This window comes from Botrytis byssoidea (genome assembly GCF_014898295.1).
Source record: "Botrytis byssoidea strain MUCL 94 chromosome Unknown BBYS_011, whole genome shotgun sequence".
NCBI lineage: Eukaryota > Fungi > Ascomycota > Leotiomycetes > Helotiales > Sclerotiniaceae > Botrytis > Botrytis byssoidea.
In genome coordinates, this window is record NW_024065852.1 from 87,478 (window position 1) to 111,446 (window position 23,969).

At 42.2% G+C, this 23,969-nt stretch overlaps 9 protein-coding genes across 9 annotated transcripts; 3 read left to right on the plus strand and 6 right to left on the minus strand.

Moving 5' to 3' along the window:
* Positions 1–171: 171 nt before the first annotated feature.
* EAE97_006039 (uncharacterized protein) lies at positions 172–1,140 on the minus strand (the record flags this gene model as incomplete). Its single annotated transcript, XM_038876552.1, is given in 2 exon segments — positions 172–1,053; positions 1,072–1,140. The coding sequence occupies 2 exon segments, from the start codon at positions 1,138–1,140 to the stop codon at positions 172–174; spliced, it is 951 nt and encodes a 316-aa protein (XP_038732259.1).
* An 807-nt stretch (positions 1,141–1,947) lies between these two features.
* EAE97_006040 (uncharacterized protein) lies at positions 1,948–3,112 on the plus strand (the record flags this gene model as incomplete). The annotated part of the gene is made up of 5 exons (XM_038876553.1): positions 1,948–1,993; positions 2,105–2,230; positions 2,466–2,653; positions 2,698–2,743; positions 2,898–3,112. 5 exons carry the CDS (start codon positions 1,948–1,950, stop codon positions 3,110–3,112), a joined length of 621 nt encoding a protein of 206 aa, XP_038732260.1.
* Positions 3,113–5,512: 2,400 nt separating this feature from the next.
* Positions 5,513–8,338, minus strand: EAE97_006041 (uncharacterized protein; the record flags this gene model as incomplete). Its single annotated transcript, XM_038876554.1, has 2 exons — positions 5,513–7,744; positions 7,802–8,338. 2 exons carry the CDS (start codon positions 8,336–8,338, stop codon positions 5,513–5,515), a joined length of 2,769 nt encoding a protein of 922 aa, XP_038732261.1.
* Positions 8,339–9,842: 1,504 nt separating this feature from the next.
* Positions 9,843–10,466, plus strand: EAE97_006042 (uncharacterized protein; the record flags this gene model as incomplete). The annotated part of the gene is made up of 1 exon (XM_038876555.1): positions 9,843–10,466. The coding sequence occupies one exon, from the start codon at positions 9,843–9,845 to the stop codon at positions 10,464–10,466; it is 624 nt and encodes a 207-aa protein (XP_038732262.1).
* Positions 10,467–11,296: 830 nt separating this feature from the next.
* EAE97_006043 (uncharacterized protein) lies at positions 11,297–13,699 on the minus strand (the record flags this gene model as incomplete). The annotated part of the gene is made up of 10 exons (XM_038876556.1): positions 11,297–11,364; positions 11,451–11,556; positions 11,639–11,972; positions 12,037–12,167; positions 12,224–12,602; positions 12,655–12,775; positions 12,826–12,923; positions 13,128–13,210; positions 13,267–13,403; positions 13,510–13,699. 10 exons carry the CDS (start codon positions 13,697–13,699, stop codon positions 11,297–11,299), a joined length of 1,647 nt encoding a protein of 548 aa, XP_038732263.1.
* Positions 13,700–15,228: 1,529 nt separating this feature from the next.
* On the minus strand, positions 15,229–16,146 carry EAE97_006044 (uncharacterized protein; the record flags this gene model as incomplete). The annotated part of the gene is made up of 1 exon (XM_038876557.1): positions 15,229–16,146. One exon carries the CDS (start codon positions 16,144–16,146, stop codon positions 15,229–15,231), a length of 918 nt encoding a protein of 305 aa, XP_038732264.1.
* A 534-nt stretch (positions 16,147–16,680) lies between these two features.
* EAE97_006045 (uncharacterized protein) lies at positions 16,681–18,642 on the minus strand (the record flags this gene model as incomplete). Its single annotated transcript, XM_038876558.1, has 1 exon — positions 16,681–18,642. The coding sequence occupies one exon, from the start codon at positions 18,640–18,642 to the stop codon at positions 16,681–16,683; it is 1,962 nt and encodes a 653-aa protein (XP_038732265.1).
* Positions 18,643–18,842: 200 nt separating this feature from the next.
* On the minus strand, positions 18,843–19,433 carry EAE97_006046 (uncharacterized protein; the record flags this gene model as incomplete). Its single annotated transcript, XM_038876559.1, has 2 exons — positions 18,843–19,363; positions 19,424–19,433. The coding sequence occupies 2 exons, from the start codon at positions 19,431–19,433 to the stop codon at positions 18,843–18,845; spliced, it is 531 nt and encodes a 176-aa protein (XP_038732266.1).
* Positions 19,434–20,655: 1,222 nt separating this feature from the next.
* On the plus strand, positions 20,656–22,534 carry EAE97_006047 (uncharacterized protein; the record flags this gene model as incomplete). Its single annotated transcript, XM_038876560.1, has 4 exons — positions 20,656–20,842; positions 20,904–21,493; positions 21,546–22,459; positions 22,519–22,534. 4 exons carry the CDS (start codon positions 20,656–20,658, stop codon positions 22,532–22,534), a joined length of 1,707 nt encoding a protein of 568 aa, XP_038732267.1.
* Between the last annotated feature and the right edge of the window lie 1,435 nt (positions 22,535–23,969).

Here is a 23,969-nt window from a genome sequence, read left to right on the forward strand (position 1 = left end):
TCCCACAGCCGTGGATGTATAGAGCGTGAAAGACGGATCATACTTCTTCTTTATGGCCCTCAATCGATCATAATTTACTCCAAAGTAATCCTCCTTCCACAGAACATTATCATAAGTACCCTCATTAATCTATCCACCAGCATCAGGAGCCAAGTTCCTAAGCTGATCTTCCTAGTCATTCATCACCGCTTGGCGAGCTTTCAATTCAGTCCATGGCGCATCTTCGAGAACAGGAATAACAATGACCAAATTAGCTAGCGAATCTCTCCATCCCGGGCAAACAGAGTTAGACTCTGGAGTGTTGTCAACACGCAAATGTGTTACGTTCGAGTTGATCACGTTGAGAACTGCCGAATAGTTTTTGGCCATACTTCTCATGGTATCAACTAGTTCCGGAAGATTACGCTCATTATCCTCCACTTGCCAGCGCGGAATGAAGCAGCTTCCGGCGGTTGCATTCCTGGTGTAAACATCGGTTCCGAAATACTTGTAGTGCTCATAGAAGGTAGGGAATAATTTCGTGTCGTTGAACGTCAATGAAATGTTGAGGGCTTCGAGCTCGCTTAAGAAAGGTGCCCATGCGGCATTCATATCTTGAACTGTAGCTCCAGGCCAAGTGGCAAAATCCATTCTGAAAAGGTCTCTGGCGAAGGCCCCCACAGCCTTGAACCCAACTAAATTGTCCAGAACAAGCAAGTGTTTCATGTATGCTGTGATGGCTGCGTAGAAAGTATCGTAGTCGGTATTCTCAAAATCGAACTTTGCACCCACGACGGGGACATCGATATGGGCTTTCGTCGTGATAGAAATGACTACTGCATAGTTTCCGGGACCGCCCCCACTGAGAGCCCAGTAAAGATCAAGGTTCTGGGTAGGCGAAGCGATGAGACGTTTACCCTCTGTTGTAATAACTTCAAACTCAAGGGCGTTATCGGCACCGAGTCCATATGCACCAGTGAGAGGCCCATGGCCTCCTCCAGGTACCCATCCGCCAGCTACACCCACAGCAGGACACGAGCCTCCTACGACTTGATATCCATGTTCACTCGCTGCCTAGTACAACTCGGAAACCTGAACACCGGCCCCGACCTTGGCTGCTGGATCCGTGTAGTTGGCGCTGCTGTAGATCATAAATGTCATGTCTTTTAGGTTATGGGTCTACAATGCCAAGGGACCTTTACCGGCTGATCGGCCAAGATAATCGTGACCTGTGTTTTTGATTGAAAGACTAATGTTCTTTTTACGCGCGAGTTTGATTCCGGCGGTAACGTCTGAGACGCAAGATACATTTATGGCGATGAAGCTTGATTTCCAAGTGAACATGAGCCGTCGCCAGTCAAGAATGGACTCTGGGGGAACAGATAAGCAACCCACATCCCATTTGAAGTAAGCCCTCACCCCTAAACGACAGAGCTCATTGCTTAGCCCTTTGATTAGATAGGGGATATAGCAGGGTATATGTATATACGCTTTAGCTCTCTTTCAACCCTCAGAGACCAATTGAAATCCACACTATCAAGCCAACAATATTCTATCAAATGGCATGACACGACAGAGCAAATCTATCTTTATGTTGCTTATCATGCCTGCAAGTATCTTATTATTGAACCACTTCATTTGCTCATATTATTCCAACCCTCTCGATTTCCTTATCGTTTGTTTCTGATTATCAAGCACAACATTGATGTTGATTTGTAAGTTTGTAACTTTCATGATTGGAAATACAGATTGCAATGCAAGTAACCTTGGAAGACATACTTGTTGGTCCAACAGATCTTTCAGGACGAACAGATCCGTGTAGGTAGTTTTGCATTTAAAGATTACTGATCCATACTTTTTAAAGTTTTGTCTACTTCAATAATCTGCATTCAACAGTCTATACTTATACTTTCATCTATTTCAATTCTTGATTGATTGATTTATTGATTGATTTCTAACAAATTCATGATGGCTCCAACAATCGTTCTCATTAGTGGTGCAAACAGAGGTTTAGGTACAGTACTTTCTTGGTTCATCTATTATTCATTATCCTCGTTTCATTCATTCTCAACTTCAAATCTATAGGAAAAACAGGCGTAATTCTGACAATCCTCTCACCCAACAGGAAAAGGTCTTCTAGCCCAATACATCAGCAAATCTGATCACATTGTCATTGCTGCCAATCGGGACCCTTCGCATCCAACATCGAAAGCTCTCTCCAAGCTGCCTACTGGTGTTAATTCCAAACTTGGTGAGCTCAACTATTTTCCTTCTTTTCTTATTTCATGATTTCCGAGTATGATTACTCTTCTCCGCGACGGTAAGATTTCACCTTCGTATTTTACAAATTAAATCATAGATACCCGATTTTCTCACTCTATAACATTAAGATCTCACAAATCCCCTCCACTCTGTCCCAAGCCCCTCCCCCATATTCGCTAACCATCTCCATCCCCACATCCACTAATCCCCTTGTTTACCCCCAGTCGTCATCAAAACCGACGGTTCCTCCCCCACCTCTGCGCAAACTGCCATTGACACGCTCCCCTCCCTCGGAATAAACCATCTAGACCTCGTCATCGCCAACGCTGGCGTATCTTACGCGTGGCCCTCTGTTATCGATCTAAAAATTGAAGATCTGGAAGGCCATTTCATTCCAAATGTTTATGGAGCTGTAAGATTGTGTCAGGCGACTTTATTATTATTATTGAAGAGCAGGGATCCGAAATGGGTTACTATTGGGAGCACGGCGGGGATGATTACTGTAAGTATTCCTCAAGGAGTTTTAATTTTGATCTTTGATGGGATTTCTCTCTTCACACCCCATTCCTCAATTTTCTCCTCATCTCTAACCCATCCCTCCATTTTCCACTTTCGGCTTTTTTCTCCCCTTTCACCCGTCTCATCTTCCTACCCAGACCACATGAAACAACCACTAAGCTCTCACCTAGAACCAACTACCCATCCAAACGGCGCCCACGGCCCCTCCAAAGCCGCCATCCATTGGCTCACCAAACGCATGAACGTCGAGAACCCCCCTTTGAACGCCTTCGTTCTCGATCCCGGCTGGTGCCAAACCGAGCTCGGTAACGCTGGTGCTGTCTATTTTGGAATGGATCAAGCAGCTGTTTAGTCGAAGATTCATGTGCCCTGATGGTGCCGCTTATTAAGAATTGTACGAAGGAGAGTCACGGTGGAAAACTTGGGAGTTATGAGGGGGGTCAGTTGGAGTGGTAGACTGTTTGGGGGTTTGACATGTTGGTGGAAGATTAGATGGATGGCTAGGCTGCCTCAAAAGATGATTCAGTGTGATCTTGCGTGGATGTAAGAATAGGGGGATAGAAAGAATCTATATAACCTGATTAGGATATTAACGTCCCTTTAAAGATATAACTCATAATATATCTAGATATTACTACTATCCAATTAATTTATCTCTACTTTTCAATGCGAGTTTCATATTTCTATGTTTGGTCTGCTTTCCTAAATCTATTAGAATTACTTTTCTACTCGATTACTATCCCAATCTACACTAATATTCATCTTTTATACTTCTCTACTTTTCCTTTTTAGAATTCTACCCCTCTAAATCTCCCACAATTTTCTACTTTGCTACTCACAGATTTTCCTATCCTTCTATCCTCCTCTCTCATTCTCTTAACCCCTCTAATTCAACCTGTCGAGATTCAAATCAGGCTAACTCAGATCAAATTATCTTTATGTTTTAATAGAAATCTCGGTAACGACCTTGGATTGTACTATCATAGATATTATCTATATATATGACTGGACAAATATTCTATAATTTTATTCTTCAATTTATTCAATATATTTTCCCTACACCTGGAGTCAACTCACCTCTTTATCATCCTAAAATACTATTATCTAGCTTCCCAATCCCGACGAGTATCCTAGGTATCAGAATGATATTGTTTTACCTAGTCGTATCTTATACTTTACGTCCAAGTACGACGATTTGAACTGCTGAATCGCGTAATTTGAATGCTTTATTATACAACTCTGAATAATAAGTAGATTGCTTCAGCGCTTACACGCCTATTCTCTCACAACCTCAGAAAATGGCGTCTAGCCATCTTCTAAAAGCTGTTTCTTCTCATCCTCAATTCAGCCCCGCGGATTCAGCGTATAGTTTTTTTACCTATCATGTTTTCGCTTTATTCCTAGCCTAATGATCCGTGACCGAACATCATCAAAATTTCAATGTGTATACGCACTCACCAACGGGGATTTTATATATATAGTCTTTGGTTTAAGCGAGTTAATTCTTTCCTTAATATTGCACACTAGAATCCATAATCACATTCCAACATCGTTATAGAAGTTGAAGCTAGTTTCTGTTATCAGAATGAGCTTAATACTGCATTTGACCATCTACTTCCATCTTCTATATTTTAGGGTTGCAGATGGTACAGCCTCTTCATATAAGATTTAGTATACTAATCGCTACTAGTGCAACCAATGTTGATATGTCCGGTCTGAACTTTTAGCTCTCTCGGTTCACTCAGAATTCCTCAGTGCTAATTTGAAAAATATGTCAGCAATGCAATCATAGCAGAATAAACTTACGGCATACAGTTTGAAAGACGTAGTCGAAAGGTAAACTAAGGTTATATATAAGTAGATATCATATCGGCTATTGAAAAGCACATCTAAAGCTAGACTGTGACGCAAAGACAGAGCTATCGGAGTCTGTTCATATCTGCGAAAAGAAAAGAAAAACAGACATCAAAAGATACTTCGAGTGGAAATTGAAGTTTCTCGGGCAATAAATAGCATATTTCCTTTTGATCCAATCAAAACGTCTGATACAGTTGATAGAACTTCGAACAGCAGATCGAATTGCTGGTGAGTTGATTAAAAGATGGTAGGTATACTGAAATTGTATGTAATGAACGACTCTGTCCTGATTTCCTAGTCTCCCCAAAAATCCAGATGAAGCTGCCAAAGTTGAGAATCGCTGTACAGATTATGTGGCCTCTTGTGTAACGAGCGCACTCATAGCTCTTCCATTACAATAATGGCTACCGAGTGGAGATGATTGGAGATCTATTGTTGATGTCACTTATATCTTAGCTTGGGGAACAAATAAATTTAGAATAGTTCGCTTTAATTTCAAAGCCTTTATTATCACATTCGGTACTATGATCTGCTGTCTTTAACTAAGCCCGTCTTCACTTCAGAATATAGTATCCAATTGCTAATAGGACAGCGAAGGCAACGAGAAATACTCCTACCGCAATTCCCGTCTTTGCTATTGTGCAAAGAGAAAGTTTCACGGGTACATTGGTACTAGAAGATGCTGTAAAGGATGTTGTTGAGGTTAAAGTTTTAATAGGCTCTGTGATTGTCGTTGATTGAAAGCCTGTCATTTTCCAACCTTATAGTCTGGCTAGAGAGCTAAAAATATACACAAAAAAAGAAATTTCTGATGAGAATTGCTAAGAGCCTAGCGCTCTCGCTCACTCTGCTAACGTAGGCTTAATGACTCAAAACCACCACTATATACAGACAACTACTCATTTGTAATGGCGCCCTTGATCGTCTTCTCTGGAATCATGACATTAGTTGCCTGATGCTTCAATAATAACTCTATCACTTCCTCTTTGAAATTAGAACGCCTTTCTGCGACTTCTAACACCTCTTCAGTGATTTTCACTTCTTTCCCTCGTTTCTCCAATAAAAGCATTATAACATTCTGTCCATCAAGATAATTTCCTACTGCAGCCTTCATAATTTTTTCAGTAATAATTAATTTTTCCCTTTGTTTCTCAAGCAGAAGTGCCATAAATTCCACTCGGTAATGTCTAGCAATCAGCATCACTGCCTTTTCGGGAATCGTTGCTTCTCCTCGTTCCTCAAGTAGAAGCATCATAATTTCTTTCCGATCACGATTCTGCCCTGTAGCTCTTACTACTCTCTCAGTTATGAGTACTTTTTCCTTTCGTTTCTCAAGCAAGAGCATTATAATCTCTTTTCCATAATAAGAGATCTTCGCTGCAATCTCTAATATCTCTTCAATGAATATCATCTCTTCGCTTCGTTTCTCAAATAAAAGTTTCAAAATCTGATACCCGTCATCCGATTCTGAAATTCTTGTTGCTGTTTTCACCATCTCTTCAGTGATTTTTATCTCCTCGCCTCGTTTCTTAAATAAAAGCTTTAAAATCTGATACCCAATTCTCGGATTTCCTGCCGTAGCTGTCAATACTTTCTCAGTAATTGTTATTTCTTCATCCCGTTTCTCAAATAAGAGCTGCAAGATCTGATACCCATAATCCCAATTTTCCACTGCAGCTGTCAATACTTTCTCAGTAATCTTTACTTCTTCATCTCGTTTCTCAAAAAGAAGCTTCAAAATCTGATACCCATCAATCCAATTCGTCGCTACAGCTATCACCACCTCTTCTGTAACTTTAATATTGTCCTGTTTCTGTTCCAACAAAAGTTCCATCATTTCATGATTAGATAACTTTCCAATTTGTATCATATCTTTCTCGCTCATCTGAATGTTGCTTTCGATCTGATTGAAAATTCTCATCGTATCTCTGTCATTCAAACCACAGTCTAATCCTGCCATATAGACCAATCCTAGCTTTGCAACACTTTTCAATGTATCTTGATGATATTTACCCTGCAAACCATTTCTTGCCTGTATCAGCTGCAAAAAGGATTTCTTTGCTTTTATCATGTCATCTTTCTGATAATAACTCCATGCAAGGCTTTCTTTTAGTGCTAATACATGTAAGTTTTCTCCTCCAAGCATTCCTTCGTAGTGCTTTATCTGTCTTTGAAGCACATCTTCCTTTTCGTAGTTCCTAGCGTCTGTCACGGCAAGTACTACATTAATTGAATTGGCTACTCTGTTTGTCTCTGTCTTTAGATACTCCGGCACCAAGGAATACCTCTCAATTGTACCTTCATATTCTGCTTGGCATTGCAAATTCTCTGGGCTTTGCTCCCAGTCCCAGATAAGTAGAAAATCGCGCGAGAAGTTCTTCATTGAAGGCGAGCAATGCATGTGCTCAAAACATCCGTCTTTTCTTTGCATTTTGTTTTGTAAAGCAACCGCAATTACAATGATGACAAAATGATCCTTGTGTACTCTAATGATGGTTGGCTCTGGAGCCCCTTCCAAAAGACAAACGAGATCGCCTTGCTGGATAGATTTCGCTGAAGCCTGGAGAGTCCAACGAGTGTGGCACTTTTCGTTGTTGATACTTGGCTGATTGTTGAATTCGATATTTACACACTGCCTCTCGTATCTGGTACTATCAATATCTATTGATTGTACATGGCCAAGTACATAGCCCTTGCTATCAATTAGTGCTATCTCCTTGCCCTCCCAAGTCTTTACAAACATAGTTTGGGAGATTGTAAGTTTAACAAGTCGCTCCAAGAGCGTTGTCCATGTAACTTTATAGTCAGGGGACAGTCCAGCTAGATTAGAACTATCGGAACTCATGTTGAGCAAGGCATACACCTTGTCGTGGCGTTTAGTGGCCTTACGGGTATGATACATGTCTACCAATGCACCTAGAGAAAGTGCACCTGACGACCTGATTGCATGTTTTGGTCGAAAAATTGCTCCTCTTATGAGGTAAATCACTGGACGGATAAGATTTGGCAAGTATGATTGATGATTATGGAAAAGCTTGTTGAAGCCGATGCTGAAGGTATAACCGTCTATTGTTGCAGACCCACACATCATCAGGATTTGTTGAGCGAAGCCAACCTCCTGAAGAATCTGCATCGAATGTCGTTAGTATTCTCCTTGAATATTATCGATTATAAATTGACTTGCCCAGATACGTTGAAACCAAGGTCTTTGAAGCAATTCAAAGATTCCCGCCTGGTGTACCTCATTGGTTATCATACTCGGAGAGTCATCTTCTGCAGCTATACGTATACTTTCGAGCGCTTGGTTGCTATCGTCTGCTTCATCACCAAGATAAACAACTACACGATTCGCTTGACCATAGATCTTCCCCATTAATTGAATCTGATGACCCTTCTCTGTATGATCTTCTTGATTGATACAAATAGAATCCACCCATATGATTCTTTCGAAGGCGCGATCTCGAAGATGCAGCAGTGCAGTGTAAAGGTTTGCTGTAACAGATAAAGAACGATTGTTTATATAGACAACTTTAGGGTTCTCCAGGCTACCCCATACGTAGGATAAAGCTTCATAAAGATGAACCCCCCTGTCCGATTCTCGAAGAGAATAATCATGAAGTCGGCAATATATTGGAGAGGACAGGTCTTTGGCTGGCATCAAACCGAGCAAACGAATACTGCCAGAATCCAGTGGGTCTGTAGAATAACTGTATTGAGGCATGACGTGAGATTCAATGTACAAGAGTTAAGAGTAATTGGGATGGTTGAGCTCAGTGCTGTTGTCTGCTCGACTTTGACCGAGTGTCAATTTCATATATGAGGAAATGTATAGAGCCTTGTGTCTTCAACTGTGAGATGAGACTCTTGCGGCAAAGGCGATCAAATCAAGTATCCATATATGCTGAGGGCGGGGTAGGTTGACGCCACTTCCAGGTGTCCTAATCCTACCCTGGATTTCGATGTCAATTCGTTATCGGGGTTCTAATCCGTACAAGGAAAGCCTTCTCTATTGTTCAAGCGAATCGATAGAGATGTTGTAGGTGTTTCATACAAGGAGAGTTGTGAATATCTTATCTAAATCCAATAGAAGACGAATGTTGTTTTACGAGGAGTAGATGTTTAATACGTATCGCATCGCTGGAAGAAGCGTTTCGCACAAGCAAGTAAAATATTAAATCAGACAGCTAAAGCTCATAGCTCTAGTAAGTCACTCGTTGCATTCACAGTAAGTTACATGGTGGTAGTCACCAGAGACCAAAAACGCAACGTGGAATCAGGGCCAGTTGATGAGGCAGAAAACAGTAAACCAATATCAGAAAAAAACAGTTAAGATATGGAAGTACCCTTGGAAATACATAATGGGTGCTAGTTTTGACTGGGTGCAAACTCAGAACAAAAGTAATACTCCGCGGGGCTTCGAAACATAGGTTGAATCAGATGACATGATAATCAACTGACTAATATCATGAGAATAGCCACGTGAAAGATACTCCTCTGAGCATACACTTGCTCAAGATCGAATAGCAAGTCCAACAGATTCCACTAGGATTCATTGCATACAGAATACGACTCTGTTCGACAAATCACAAAAGTTGCATGTTTCGAGCAGCATTGCTTGTGGGGGACCTCGGGAATTACAGGTTGATATCTCGCTTATATAAGCGCACGTGAACTCATGAGCTAGCAACGCGTCGCGCTTCCAGTCCTCATCATCTATGAACTTCCAGCAACTCATGAAGTGTTCAGTACTTCTCTTCCCTCAAAATCATTTGATTGCAAATCATGATGAATAAGAGTCATCAATTCTCGAAACACAGTCTCGCAACATATCTGTGTCGAGATAAAAGACTCATACGGTAGGTCAGCTGGTCATGGATTACACATGACTCTAACTGCTGAACATCACTGCCTCAAGTTGTCGCAGATGCTGAAATGTCAATATATAGCAACCCAATCCTTTCCATAAGTGGAATTGCTTGCTTTGCGAATTGTTTTCTTGCTACTAGAACATCACTCGAGATTAATTATACAGATTTGACTCGTTATTCTCTTGTGCCGTTGTGCTCCTCGTTGTATACTTGAGGAACGAAGCAGCAGTGTGCGCTCTGGAACCCAAAGCTCTGCGAATGCCTCCGAATCATAGAAAGTCAACCTTGTCTCGAGAGTCCTCTACCAGCTCTAGCCAATCTTCACGCTCATCAGAAAATCGCAAACGTTCGCGCAAGATGTCAAGGAACTCTCGATCACATCGACATCATACACGAGATAGAGATGTCGAAGAGGAGGTAGCCGGCGTAGGGAAGCGCGTCTATAAGACAGTTGAGAAACTCGAGAATCCAGTGAAGAAGCTCGGCAAGCTTGTTCTCTGGAGTGCTCCATTAATTCTTGCGGGGTTAGAAGTACGACACGAATGGCATCATCATATACATAAGAGAAGAATGATGGAGAAGGAGTACGAGAAGGCACATTTGGAAATACAATTACAAATGGAGAAGAATGGGAATAAGGAGGGTGTTACGGTGGGGGGAACGAAGAGTCATGAGCCGACACAAGAAAAAGAAAAGGCTTCAGCACCTGCATCTGCACCTACTTCTGAAGAAGTACATATCCTGCCCTTTCCTATACAGGTCGACCGTCGGGACGAATATCCAAGACGACATCCTTCGCGACGAGAGCTAGGGGAGAGGGAACCATACTTATTACCTCCTTTAGCTCCCGATGTACCATGTCAAGATGTGTGGGAAATTAGACAACCAAGAATTCGAGTGAAACAGCCAGGCTCTAGAGATGTCCGCTTTCCTCGAGTTCGTTCGCGTTCTGAGTCTGTTTATGAATATAGGCGGTGGTAGATTGTTATGTGTCTTTCTTTTTCCTCATTTATACTGCATTTACTCTAGTTTGGAGCGTTCAGCGATGTTGGACTTTGAGGTTGTGTTACCTAGAATTCATTTCTGATACCCTTTGTCGTGTTGTTATCTAGTTTATATATCAGTTTAATGATAATTTTGAGTCATGAGTACTGGCTGTGGCCTGGTTTTTTATTTTAAGCTACTTGTATTTAAATTGCATACTGCTTAACTCAACTAAATCAATGCGTCAAGTGCATAATTGTGATCATCTCAAACAAAACTTCTACCGACTTGCTGATATACGACTAAAGGCAAGGACCTCTGGTACTTCGTATGTTTCAATCGTGCACTGTTTCCCCTCCTTCACCTTACCCCTCCTCAATCGAAAACACAATTCTCACTCCCTCTAAGCCCCTTCCCAGAGACAGCGTCGGATGAGATTATACGAATTCGCTACCAACAGCTTGAAACTTTAGCACACGACGGGTCTGGGACATCGAAATGCAATTCTCCTGATTAGCTAGACAAGTGGTGTAGAACTTAAACTATTTCGATCTTAATGTTCTGAATGAAAGACGTTCTTGAATCGATCGTGTTATACCATTCAAATGTGACTTGCGAAATCCAGTCATCTGACCATACATCATGACCTAGAAATGGATTCCAACGAAAGGAATGTACAACTGGTAGTTGTGCATTATTCTGTGATTTTCCACTATTCTTATTCTTCAATACATCATCTTCGCACTTTTACTACCTCCCACCCATACTTTCTCATGCCTAAACCTCTTAAAACTCCTAAGCCTCTACCCCCAACCCCCTCACAATCCTCACAAACGATGCTGTCTAACACAGCACGCCGCAATCAACGCTACCACCGCCGCAAAAACAGATAAAGCTATTCATTCATTAATCCCCATTAGTCACGATGCGCCAACACCAAACTTCCCCAATATCAAACAGCAAAGAGAAAAAACTACATACCATGAGTGTAAGATAAACAATTCACATAAACAATCTTCACCAATTCTCCCAATTTTCCATCGAGATTCCGCACGTATTCGATATCCGAGAGTGCTCGTTCGATGATCTGAAGTTAAGAGGAGGTATAATTTAGTAACTTATCCAAGAAGTCAAAAGACAAAGAATTAAAGAAACAAAACTCCACATACCGTTTGACTCCCCTCCCACCCCTCAAGCGCAACCCTAAGACCTTTCTCAAGCCCCGCTTCCATCACACTCCCCGCGCCACTAACGCCCACTACACATCCTACATTTGCGCTTAGAAAAAGTCCACTCGTGGCAATAGCCAGCTCTTCTTGTTCTACTCCTGCTGTGAGTCCGATAAATGATGCTGAAAGTGCGATTCCGTTACCGAAGCCGCCGGGGATGATGTAGAGGGATTCAAGGAAAGAGGTGTGGCCGTGCCAGCGGAGGAGGAGGAGGGTGTAGGATGTTAGAGAGGAGAGGGCACCGAGGAGAAGAATGGGTTTGTAGTGTCCGGTTCTAGGGAATGTTAATGAGGGATTGTCGGAAAAGGAGGAATTGAGACGATGAGAGGGAGGGGTACTTGTGAATAATATATCCAGCGAGAAGACCTCCTACTGCATTTCCAATTACAGAAGGTATGAGATGTGCACCAGCCGTTGTAAAAGTCGCATGATCGGTTATTTGAAAATAAATCGGAACAAGCATCATCATCTAACTCTTCATTAGTCGCTAAAATTGAACGAATACTTAGTCAAGAAACAACATACCGCCATCTGAGCGCCCGATTGAAAGCCCAAATTAATATAACTTGTAAGCACATCTCTATTACGCAACAATCTCAAGGGGAAAATAGGCTCTTTAGCCCAAAAGCCTTCTATTAGAAAGAATAAAATTCCAGCTGCAACTGAGATGCCAAATAGCGATAGCAATTTCAGATCAGTCCAAGGCATTCGATGACCACCGAGATCGAGGACCATGAGCCCGCAAACGATTGAGACCGAAAGGAAGATTGAGCCTAGAAAATCGATGCGCCGTAGTTTCGAGAAGTGGAATTGTTTGCCGCAGGTTTGTTGCGGAGTGATATCCAGCTTCCAAAGTACTAGCATCAAGGCTAAGATAGTAGGTGGACACTGTGCTAAGAAGGACCTGAACACAAAACAATCAGAAGTAGAATACTACATATGCATCAGTCACTCACCATCGCCACCCAATAGTATCAGTCAAGAACCCTCCAATTGGCCCTCCCAATGATCTTCCAGTCGTAGCCGCAATATTGACATAGCTTCTCCATTTAGCGATTTCTCTAATTGGAACCATATCTTGTGGATATGAAATCAGCTTCGTTAAGAACAATGTGTGAGAAACACACCTGCAGTGACAATTGATACTAGGCAATTAATACCAGCACCACCAACGCCTGCGACTAGTCGACCAACTACCACTACCGGGAGATTCCATCCCAGCCCACTAAGTTTTGTGTTGGCTGATTACGAGCAGTTAATCAGACACAGTTTTGGGTGAGAAACATCAAGTCCAATGACTAATTTCGTAATGCCCCACCATGTCATATATCGGCACGAGCAATAATGACCCATAATGAACTTCAAATAGTTCATTTCCTTGCCAAACAATCATAACAATCGAGATCTTTTCACAAATAAAAGCTCCTACCAGATGGCACAGCCCAAAGCAAAAAATACATAAGAAGCTAATATCGTACTCTTCCTCCCATAAATATCGCTTAATTTCCCATACTATTTTGCTAATTAGAAGGTGATTTTGTATCTGAAAACGGGCGTAGACAACACACTAGAGACTGAGTAGCGCACATAGCCAGCATATAGGACGAGATCAGCCACCCTGCATTTCCCAAATCATTGAACTCGCTACTGATAGTTCCACTCGTAGCGAGAACCAGTGATCCGTCTGCATTTGCTATAAAGACACCTGGAGATGTGTGACATGAGGTATATTGATGTTGAGAACGGGACAATAGATGGAGAGTAATCTCTGGCTTGGAGAGCCTCTAAACAAGAAGTCCAATTACACCCACCTAAAAGAAGGATCGAAATGACGCCTGCTATATTACGCGAGCTTTCCGGCGATGGATCAACAAGGGGTATCGTGTATATTGTGGATTCCTCATCGCTGTGAATGAAAGATTTATTGTAACTCGTGACTTCTGGGGTTTTCGCATCCAAAAGAAGAGGTGTAGACTCATCATCCCTTGACTTCTGAATCATCTTGTTGGTTGCAATTGACATGCCTAACAGGGGAAGCGCTGTGAGGCGATGACGAAGCTGAGAGAAGAATGGTGCAATGTTTAATTTTTGGAGAAGAGAGAAGCACTACGGGACATATATAGTAGACGACATCTCCCCAAATTTTTATATGAGATAAATGCAAAGTTATCCAACATGTTTTCTATCCAATGGTTTCCCGCACCCTTGATAATATCAACAAGTGGAGTCGCGGACAGGGAAAGTTTCTACAAAGGAGATCTGGATTTTTATCCTGCGATTCTTCATATGGTTCGAAGACTTGCGGACATGTCACTAGCACATAAAGGCAAGGATTGATAGGGAAAGGCCATTCAACTACGTAGAATCTGGCAAATATTAAATGTTTTCACCAATCAGTCGATCTTCATCTCTGAAAAAGCGACTCCGGAGATAACGAAAACTTCATGGCTAGGGATGCATACTCCGCCAAGGGACCGTTTTGTTCATTCTACACCCCGCAGTATGCAGTAAGACAACTAGAACAGCTTCTTATCTGGCTTGCTCGTCCATTGTCTGTTATGCATAAGCAATGATACACTACCTTATCTTTCCAACTGCGGTATTGCCAATTGGTTTCCGCACTCAACGCAACGACAAAAATAACCGGAAATCCCATTTTTCTTGGGTCTACCGATAGATAGCTTGGCCAGAATCCATTGGAGAAAATTTCATACGGAAAACTTGCCGAAAGGTCATCCCTGGCATTGTTGCAAGATCCGCAATATTTAAACGCTTACCCTAAGGACGGCTTTTATCACTTGCATAAAAGTCGCCATCAAATATCGATCGAGGGCTATCGGAAGACTGCCTGGATAAGGTCGTGGCGTCTAGTTCCAGACTTGAGAGGTTTCTTCGTGGGGGTAGGGTAGCTCACGAATGGTACGATTGTTTTTTGTTCCAGGGCAGCATTCGACGAATGAACATGAGACCGAGTACAGGCTAATGGATTTGATAACGAGACCAGCCGCATGATGGAGATTCTCGTCTCGTGAAGCCTGGAATTGGTAATGGAGTTGGACAATTTAAGAACGATTGAGAATTTTATAGACAATATGTGGCAGAAAGTGAAATGAAATGGTAGTCTGTTGCCAAATTCAAGGGATGATGTTGTTGACTATTCTATTCACAGCTGCGCATTTGAACAAAAATAGGATAATTCGAGACCGTTAAAGTACAATGTGAGCGAATAAGGAAAAAATCCGAACCTCATGCATGCAACTCCTGGAAATAAACAATCGAATAATCTGATGGCTGGACTCGGAGTATTCGAGAGGTAAATCTCCATAGTTCGGTAGCCGTTCCAATTGTCTTGTTAAATGAAAGAAGAAAATATGTGGAACATAAAGATTAATATGTTTTTAATTTGTGCCTTTCTTGGCTTTGAAGTCTGTTTCCGAGACCCCTTCCGCTCAAAATCATCCAATAACTCCTGGATTCGATCCCTATGTAACCCAATGCGACGCTAATACATGCAAAAATTTGTGGTATATTCAATCCCTCAACCACGCTCTTCGTTTCTCTTCCTTTTTTTGTTTCCTCTTCTCCTTAAATTGCTTTAGTTCCGCTTTAGATAACTTCTTGCCACTGCGTTCTTCCTTCAAACTTCTACCATCGTGATTATTTGCCGCAGCATCAACGTCGAAGAAAGCGTTCATTTGCCTTTCACTCTTATTCTCATCATTGAAATTCTCCGGATTTATTTCTGCAGCTTGCCAACGTCCTGTGAATCGATTGAATTGGCCATTTGCTGCATAAGCGGCGGCTGGATCTAACCCAGCAGCCGTTGGTTCTTCAACTGTCGATGATTGCGCATACCAGGCGTTCGGATCATAATCTCCGTGAATAGCAGGATCATAGCCACCAGCTGGGCGAGAAGTTGGGTCGAGTTCTGTAGATACAACAGCAGACTTTGTAGATGGTACACCTGGAGGACCAGGCTGCGAGACCTCTGGAACACGAGGGTTATGCCATTGTGTGGCTCCGGTAAAGCGATTGTAGAAGTAAAAAGCTTGATTTGTCTCATCCCAGACTGGCGCCCAACCATCATCTTCTTGTGCGACAACTGGAGGTTGTTCATTTGGGAGGGGCGGAAGAGGTTCTTCTGGTAATGGCGGGCCCTCGGTAGCAATATATTTTTCCCTTGAATCACTTTCACCATTTTGATTCTCATTCAGATTCGTATCATTATCTGATGTGACGCCTTGCTCTTCTGTACCTGTTGATGAATCTTGAGAGGTCGCATTATTCTCTGGATTTTCAATTTCTGCAGAGTCTCCGCCGAGCTCTGTATGCGTTAATTCTGTTTTGTCGTGGATTGATGGGTTCTCGTTGTCTAGAGATTTTTCGACATTGGCTTTCGTCAACTTCGCCGGTTGAGTATCTATGGTACCTGAATCTGGAGTAGACATATTGCACTGGATCTATTATGCATCAGAAAGAGCTTTTGACAAAAGAAATAGAATGGCCTGCTACAAGAGATAATTTGCGGAGTAGAGTGATTCCAAATTGTTGTAAAATTAAAGTTAATTGGTGTCGCAAAGTTGAAGATTCAAGAGTTTATTGCCAATGGCTTTCGAACCTTGGAACATCCGGGCGCTAGAGCAGCATAATAGCCTGAGGCAAATATACACACTCTTCACACGTGATTGAGAAAGTCAACGGCAAACTTGACATGTGAATCGAATGGGAGAAAAATGTTACAGTTGTTCAGTCAGTGTTCATACAAAACTATTTTCTTACATCTCGCGCAAGAATATCAGGGTGAAAGTGCAAAGAATGAATTTGTTGTGTAATAAATTTTGAGTGTTCCATGCATTTGCTACAAGAAGCCCGTTTACCACAAGCTGCAAATGATGTTCCGTAATTATTTTTTGATTTACAATTAGCTGAGTAATGTTTCATAATACAATAATGTTACATCGATGCTAATTATTCGTTGATCTTCAACATATGATATCTTGCGCAGATCTGATGGCTTCCCGTGCTTTCTCCAGATCTCGTTCGATAACTGGATCTAATCCTTTGCCTTCCTCTGCCTTGTTCAGGTTGTCACCAACAATCGTTTCCACGTTCCTGACAGCCTTCCTACCCTCTTCCCTAACCTCGCCTTCCCAGTATGCCCGCGCAGTCTCCCATTTGGTTTGCATCCGCCTCATACTCCACACTATTCCAAAGGCGGCGACTGCTCCCGCTTCGTATAAAGTTGTAGACATGTTACTCACATACATTAGACCGGCAAGGGCCGACGTCAAGGATGAAGTACTGAGGGTTTGTAGGACAAGCTTTTGCGCTAAAGCTTGAAGAGCAGGAATGGTAGTTGTAGATAGGAATGATCTTGCAATGGGAATATGTAAAGGCCAAGGCTGAGGCTGTATCTTCATTGGTGTATCCTCATCCGTTTTGATTGGGATAACATCTCGAAGTTTTGGTGGAGGAGGTAATCCTTCTGGAAGGGCCTCCTGGACAGGCGTGTAAGCCCAATCAGAGCTCTGTGTAGAGTCAGAATCAAGAGATATGTTTCGATAGACTCCAGCTTCTTCTGTCCGTCCGGCTAGAAATATGATCTCTTTTTCGGCCTCGATCAAGAAGCTTCGGCTCAACATATCAGACGTGATCATGGAAACATCGTCAACACGCCAGAACAACTTCCACCAACCCAGCTTACGCCATCTCTGACCACCAAATGCCACATCCAGTTGATCCCGAAGCTCAGTATGAGCACGTTCAGACCAACTAGAAAGCTCATGACGTAGTGATTTCATCTGGGCTGAAGGTATTCGAGTAGACAAAAGAAGGGACAATTGTCTAGCTTGTTCTACTTTCAGGTTTTTATCCGCATTTTGTACGGTAGATGAAATCAGTCTGAGGAGTGGTTCTTTGATAGTCTCTTGAGTTGAGGATGCACCTGACTTCACCCAGTCAACAACTTCTGGAATACCGCTTGACAACCATTGACGCTCGTAAGCCATCGCATTCTCAATGCTCTTACGGAATGTTTGCAGAGCTTCATTGCCAGATGAAATATCGATAGATGGTATAGGTAGAGATTTTGATTCGAAGTTTGGAACGTTGACAGCACTTCCGATAGATTCTCGGTTTGCATGCAGAGGATACGAAACAAGAGAGACTGCTCCCATAATTCCTTGGCCTAGAAGAAACGATTTATGTACGGGCGTTGTAACTGGAGTATAACGGGCTGCACTAGACGGTATCTCCATTGTCGGTACTAAGACTGTTTCTTCGAAAAGTTCGGTTCCGTTGATTATTGGAGGCTCCATTTCCAAAACTAAAATCTCCATTTTGTGCCCACTGAACATCGGAGAAGAAATATTTATTTCATGTACCAGCCTGCCATTCCGCTCCGAGCTTTCTTCCTCATTATGTCCCACCCTTATCAATAATGGCCGGTTCATGTCATCACCGTGGATTATACGCCGCTCCCACTCCTCCTCTGCTTTCAATGGGTCCGCCAAAATGAGTCTCAGGAGCTCTTTAGCCTTCTGAAGAGAGGTACCACCATCTGCAAGTCCTAGTATCGCAACCCTTATTGTCTCTTGACCCTCTGGTTGTTCTAAACCTCTTAACGCAAGTTGTAGTCTAGAAATATTCACATAATTCGTGGCGTGTTTTTGTACGTCGAGTAATGCCTCTCTGAGAGAACTGCGGTCTATTTTGGAGATATTACCAGTTCCCCCATTATTTATAGTTTTTATAGGAGCAGAAGATGAATGCCGAACTGGTAATTGCGGGGTGGGTAAGAGTTTGCGTTGTCGAGGTTCACTCCGAGGCCTCTCTGAATATTGAGATAGAGTGCATATCGGGCAGATATGCGATTTCTCGAAATTATTTGGCGTTCGAAGGGATTTTTTCCAGCCAGTTCTCGCCCTCGGTATTCGTGGAGGCATTATGGTCGAAGCAAGAGAGACAAGATTGAAGATTTTGGGAAGCTCAACCTTGAAGGTTGGTGTTTGTGCCTTATATTCAAGGCCAATATCGCGATATTCTAAGCTTCAGTTACGTCACAAATTGCACAACAGTAGAAAAGTGTATGTAGTATCTGGTAAATTAATTATTTGTTCGTCTTTCGGTAGTCGTCGTCACATAATCATGGTTTATTTAATTCCATTCCCCCGAACGCTCTATCGAGTTCGTCACCTTCTTGATTTGGTACAGCCACAGGGGTTTGTGCGAGGCGTGAAGCATCATTATTTGACACATCAACATCCATAAGGCTTTCACCTCCTGCAACTGTCTTCTTCTCTGGCTCTAATATTCGAGCATCACTGTCCAACCACCCGGGAGCTACTCTACGCTTCTCTGCCAATTCTCTTGCAGCTATCGCATCTTCCCATGCCTTCAGCTCCCTGTCTGCATCGTCTTGAACTTTCTGTATGTAAGCTTGAAGTGCTTTGCAAGATGCAATTATCTCATCTGGATGTGCTGCATGACCCGACGACGATACAACGTATTGAGATCTCCCGTCGCTGGACGAGGCTGAAGCTGCCGTAGATGATGGTGGCAACGTTGAGGGAAGAGTTTTATATGTATATGGAAGAGTAGTCGCAGTAGGAAGAGAGACAAACGGTGAGACCGTTAGAGGTACCTGCGCTAACAGTGGATGGGTACCTAAGCATTGTTAGTTCTTGAGTTTCTCTATCGGTGAAGTTGTACCAGGGGGCACTCAACGGTTGTCCATGATTTAAATGGATCTTGGGAAAGAGCTATGACCAGTAATCTTCTATCAATTGGTCTTCGTTTTTTCCAAGTAATAATAGACAATTAAATGGAATAAGATTTACCAAACAATTGATAACCCTTGTCTTTTTTTTTTTTCCGGTAAAAGGGATTGCGTGTAGTGTTCTCGAAGAATTGGAAGGGAAGAAGGTTGGTTTATACTCTTGGAAGAGCGATATCGATTAAGCCCCTGGATCTGGATCTGGATCTGGATCTGGTTCGAGGACTATGAAATCTGGGAATGGGTTTGGGATGAAGATTGGGTTGGATTGGTTTGGATTGGTTTGGTTGCTTTACTTCGTATAGATAGATGCCCAGGCGTTCCTAGGTAGGTCGGTAATGTTCTCAATTGATCGATTCTTTCCCTTCTCTTAGAAGAGATACAGTCATATGATGTTGGCAATTCGAGACGGGAAATGATATGTGTGTGTGTGTGTGTGTGTGTGTATGTACCTGATAGATATGTACGAAGAAGGAGATACACCTAGGTATGTATTCGTATGGGCAAATAATAATAAGGATATTCGTACTTTCTGCTCTTCTCTTCAATCTCCAATACTCATGTGTCCTGTCCTGTCCTGTCCTGTCCTTGTAATGAATGATAATACGATAATATAAGTTGTGGTGATGTGGAACCAGTGAATGGGTAGAAAGTTGGTCGAGGCTCCAAAATCCCCACAGATAATCGTTTTTGCTTAGGCACTCACCACCATTCACCCTTACCAAATTTATTAGGCAGTCTCGCATTCTGGCAGCACCCTGGGATTTGCCGCCTTTTTATTAAACTTCACCTCCAGCTTTGGCTTAACCTTCCCCGAAACACAAACAAGTTGAACCCTTTAAAACTTATCTGATTGTCAGCCTTATTGACAACAGCTACCAACGACAGCGAGTTCAATATACTCTGCCCTTTCCTTTGATCTTCAATAAAGCTTCCTTGGAGTCTTCGTTCCGATTTGTTCAATTTGCTCAGGAGCTGATCCAAGTTATTTACGGCTTAATTTGTCTGCTTACTTTAAGGGTCCAATTCGCCTGTATTGAACAAACTCCCCTTTTCTTCAGCTGCTTTTTGCCATCCGCTTTTCTATCCCGATCGCAAATATCCAGTTACGACTGATCCCCTTTGTGACACGACAGTCACCAGGAAATTCCATATTCCTTCATCCTTTACACCGTTCGCCATCATGGACGGCGAGGACCAACCCAAAACCCCGCTGACCCCACTTGCGCCAGCGGGCATTGAGAACAGAATGCAAGTTGATAATGCTTTACGAGCAATTCATCAGAAGAAGCCTGTGCCAGAGATTGATTTTACTCTGCATACTATGGAAGATGGAAGTCAAGTGAGCACGATGGAAAGAGTGTGCAAAGGTATGGTTAAATTCAAGATGCGCAACTGCCAGAGCGCGATGCTGAATCTATATAATTGCAGATGTACAAGCACCTGCCATGGTCCCACCGACAGATCAACAATTCTTCTCGCCACAAGATCCATCCAAGCCAAATTTACAATTCTTGAAGCAACATTTCTACAGAGAAGGTCGTTTGACCGAAGAACAAGCTCTTTTCATTCTCGAAGAGGGTACAAAAGTATTGAAGCAAGAACCTAACCTTCTGGAGATGGATGCGCCAATCACAGTTTGTGGTGATGTTCATGGACAATATTACGATTTAATGAAGCTTTTTGAAGTTGGTGGAGATCCAGCTGACACCAGATACCTTTTCTTGGGAGATTATGTCGACAGAGGTTATTTCAGTATTGAGTGTGTGTTATATCTTTGGTCTTTAAAGATCTGGTACCCAAACAGCTTGTGGCTACTTCGAGGAAACCATGAATGCAGGCATTTGACAGATTACTTCACATTCAAGCTTGAATGTAAGCACAAGTATTCAGAGAGAATCTACGAAGCATGCATGGATTCATTCTGTGCATTGCCTTTAGCGGCTGTTATGAACAAACAATTCTTGTGTATCCATGGAGGTTTGAGTCCTGAGCTACACACTTTGGATGATCTTAAAAGCGTATGTACACCTGTTATTACTTTTCCAGGACGTCTCTAATTTGAGTTGGCAGATTGATCGATTCCGCGAACCTCCCACTCATGGTCTTATGTGCGATATCTTATGGGCAGATCCATTGGAGGAATTTGGACAAGAAAAAACTTCCGAGTTCTTCATTCATAATCACGTTCGAGGTTGCTCATACTTCTTCTCATATCCCGCTGCATGCAACTTCCTTGAGAAAAACAACCTTCTTTCAATCATTCGAGCCCATGAGGCACAAGATGCTGGTTACAGAATGTACAGAAAGACTCGCACAACCGGATTTCCTAGTGTTATGACCATTTTCTCAGCACCCAATTACCTCGATGTCTACAACAACAAGGCCGCTGTATTAAAGTATGAGAACAACGTTATGAACATCAGACAGTTTAACTGCACTCCTCATCCTTACTGGCTACCAAATTTCATGGACGTTTTCACTTGGTCTCTACCCTTCGTTGGAGAGAAGATTACCGATATGTTACTCGCAATTCTTAGCACTTCTTCTGAGGATGAGCTCAAGGATGATCAAACTCCATCAAGCACCTCTCCTGGTCCTATATCGCCACCAATCAATTCTCCAATGGATCCGGAATCCATCGAGTACAAGAGAAGAGCAATCAAGAACAAAATTCTTGCAATCGGTCGTCTTTCCCGAGTCTTCCAAGTTTTGCGAGAAGAATCCGAGAGAGTTACCGAGTTGAAGACTGCAGCTGGTGGTAGACTTCCAGCTGGAACTTTGATGCTTGGAGCAGAAGGTATCAAGAACGCGATCACTAATTTTGAGGATGCACGAAAGGTTGATTTGCAAAACGAACGTCTCCCACCTAGTCACGAAGAAGTCACGAGACAGAATGAAGAGGGACGAGAGCAAGCATTGGAGAGAGCGAAGAGGGAGGCTGATAATGACAAGGGGTTACAATTGCTTTCCAGAAGGCTTAGCACGTGAGTTACAAATCTAAACCCAAATCGGCTTACCATTGCTAACATCGATGTCTCGGTAGTGATCGTAAGAAATAATAAGATACAAATATACAAAGGAAGGAAGGGAATCAGGAGCACTTTGGGAAGCTACTATGATAATCGATAACGTCTTGGAGGTCATATCAGTGTTATTCTTTGGGAAGCTGCCATGGGGATCGATTTAGGTCGATAGATACATTTTGATCAATGATTTGCGTACTTGAACTGTTGATGCATCAAGTGCATACAATGTTAAGTCTAAATTTATATTTGAAAGTTTTGAAGTGTGATATTTGTTGTTGTTTGATTTGAGGATTCACCTGATCTGTTGAGACTTCTTTTATCCAGTCCAGTATGAATTCAGACTGCTGTGTTGTTTTGGGAGAAGAATGCTACAGGTAGGTATCGTCACCTCATAAGCGGTCTTACTGACTTTTCCTACATAGGCGACGCTTATAATGTATATATCTAATTTAGTATGATTTGCTGCTTGTGTCTGGTAATCAATGTTGTTTTTGTTTTGTTTTTTTTGTTTTTTTTTTGGATAGTTGCTTTGCTTTGCTGGTTTTGGGGGGTTTCTTTGTGGTGGTGTGGTCTGGTGCGGTACGGTGTGGTACGGTGTGGATGGATGGGTAAGTAGGTAGGTGAATAGGTAGGTATGGAGGTATGTATATGGATTCATGGGTGTGGAGTTGGGTTTTTGAGGGGATTATCTGGAGATGGAAGGAGGATAGAGAGGGGAGAGAGATGGAGATGGGGTTTTGATGGGGAAGTTGATGTTTGGAATGAACGTGGAGGATCTTAGGGTTATAGGATGTAAGGATTTAAGGATGTGAGGATGTGAGGAGTATAAGTTATGAATAGTCGGGAGACTATTTCAATATTTTGATATAGAGGATTTTAGGATGTGAGGATGCAGAAGATGACTTTTATCTAAGGAACTGATATCTGTGGTAAAAAGCTGGCGTGCAAAGATATTCTGGATTATGAGTTAAAGATATGAGGATGTGATATGAGGATAAAGGAATGTAAAAATATGAAGATAAAGTTAGAGAAGATGAGATATGAGATATAAGAAGATGGGAAGATGGAAATACAGTAACGATTTAATTTTTTTTAGGATACTTTAACTAAAAAGGAGACGTGGGAGGAGTGGGTGACTATCTAGAACCGCTTGAGGCTGGCTTGTATTACCTAGATTGGGTTGAGTTAACTTGCTATATATGGTGAAGAATTTATCCCAGCTATTTTCTGGAGGAGAAGAAAAAATCAATAATACTCAAAGAGTATAAGGCGATAGGTTTATATCTATATAGATATCTAAATACTAGGTAGATATCTTATATCATTCCCACATTAAGAGGATTCACTTTCCCGCATGAACATATACACTATCTACACACCTACCTACCTAGCACTAGCCATCAAGCTATACATCTTCCCTTGATTTTCTCGTTTCCATAATCATCATACTAAGCTCGTCAAAATGAAT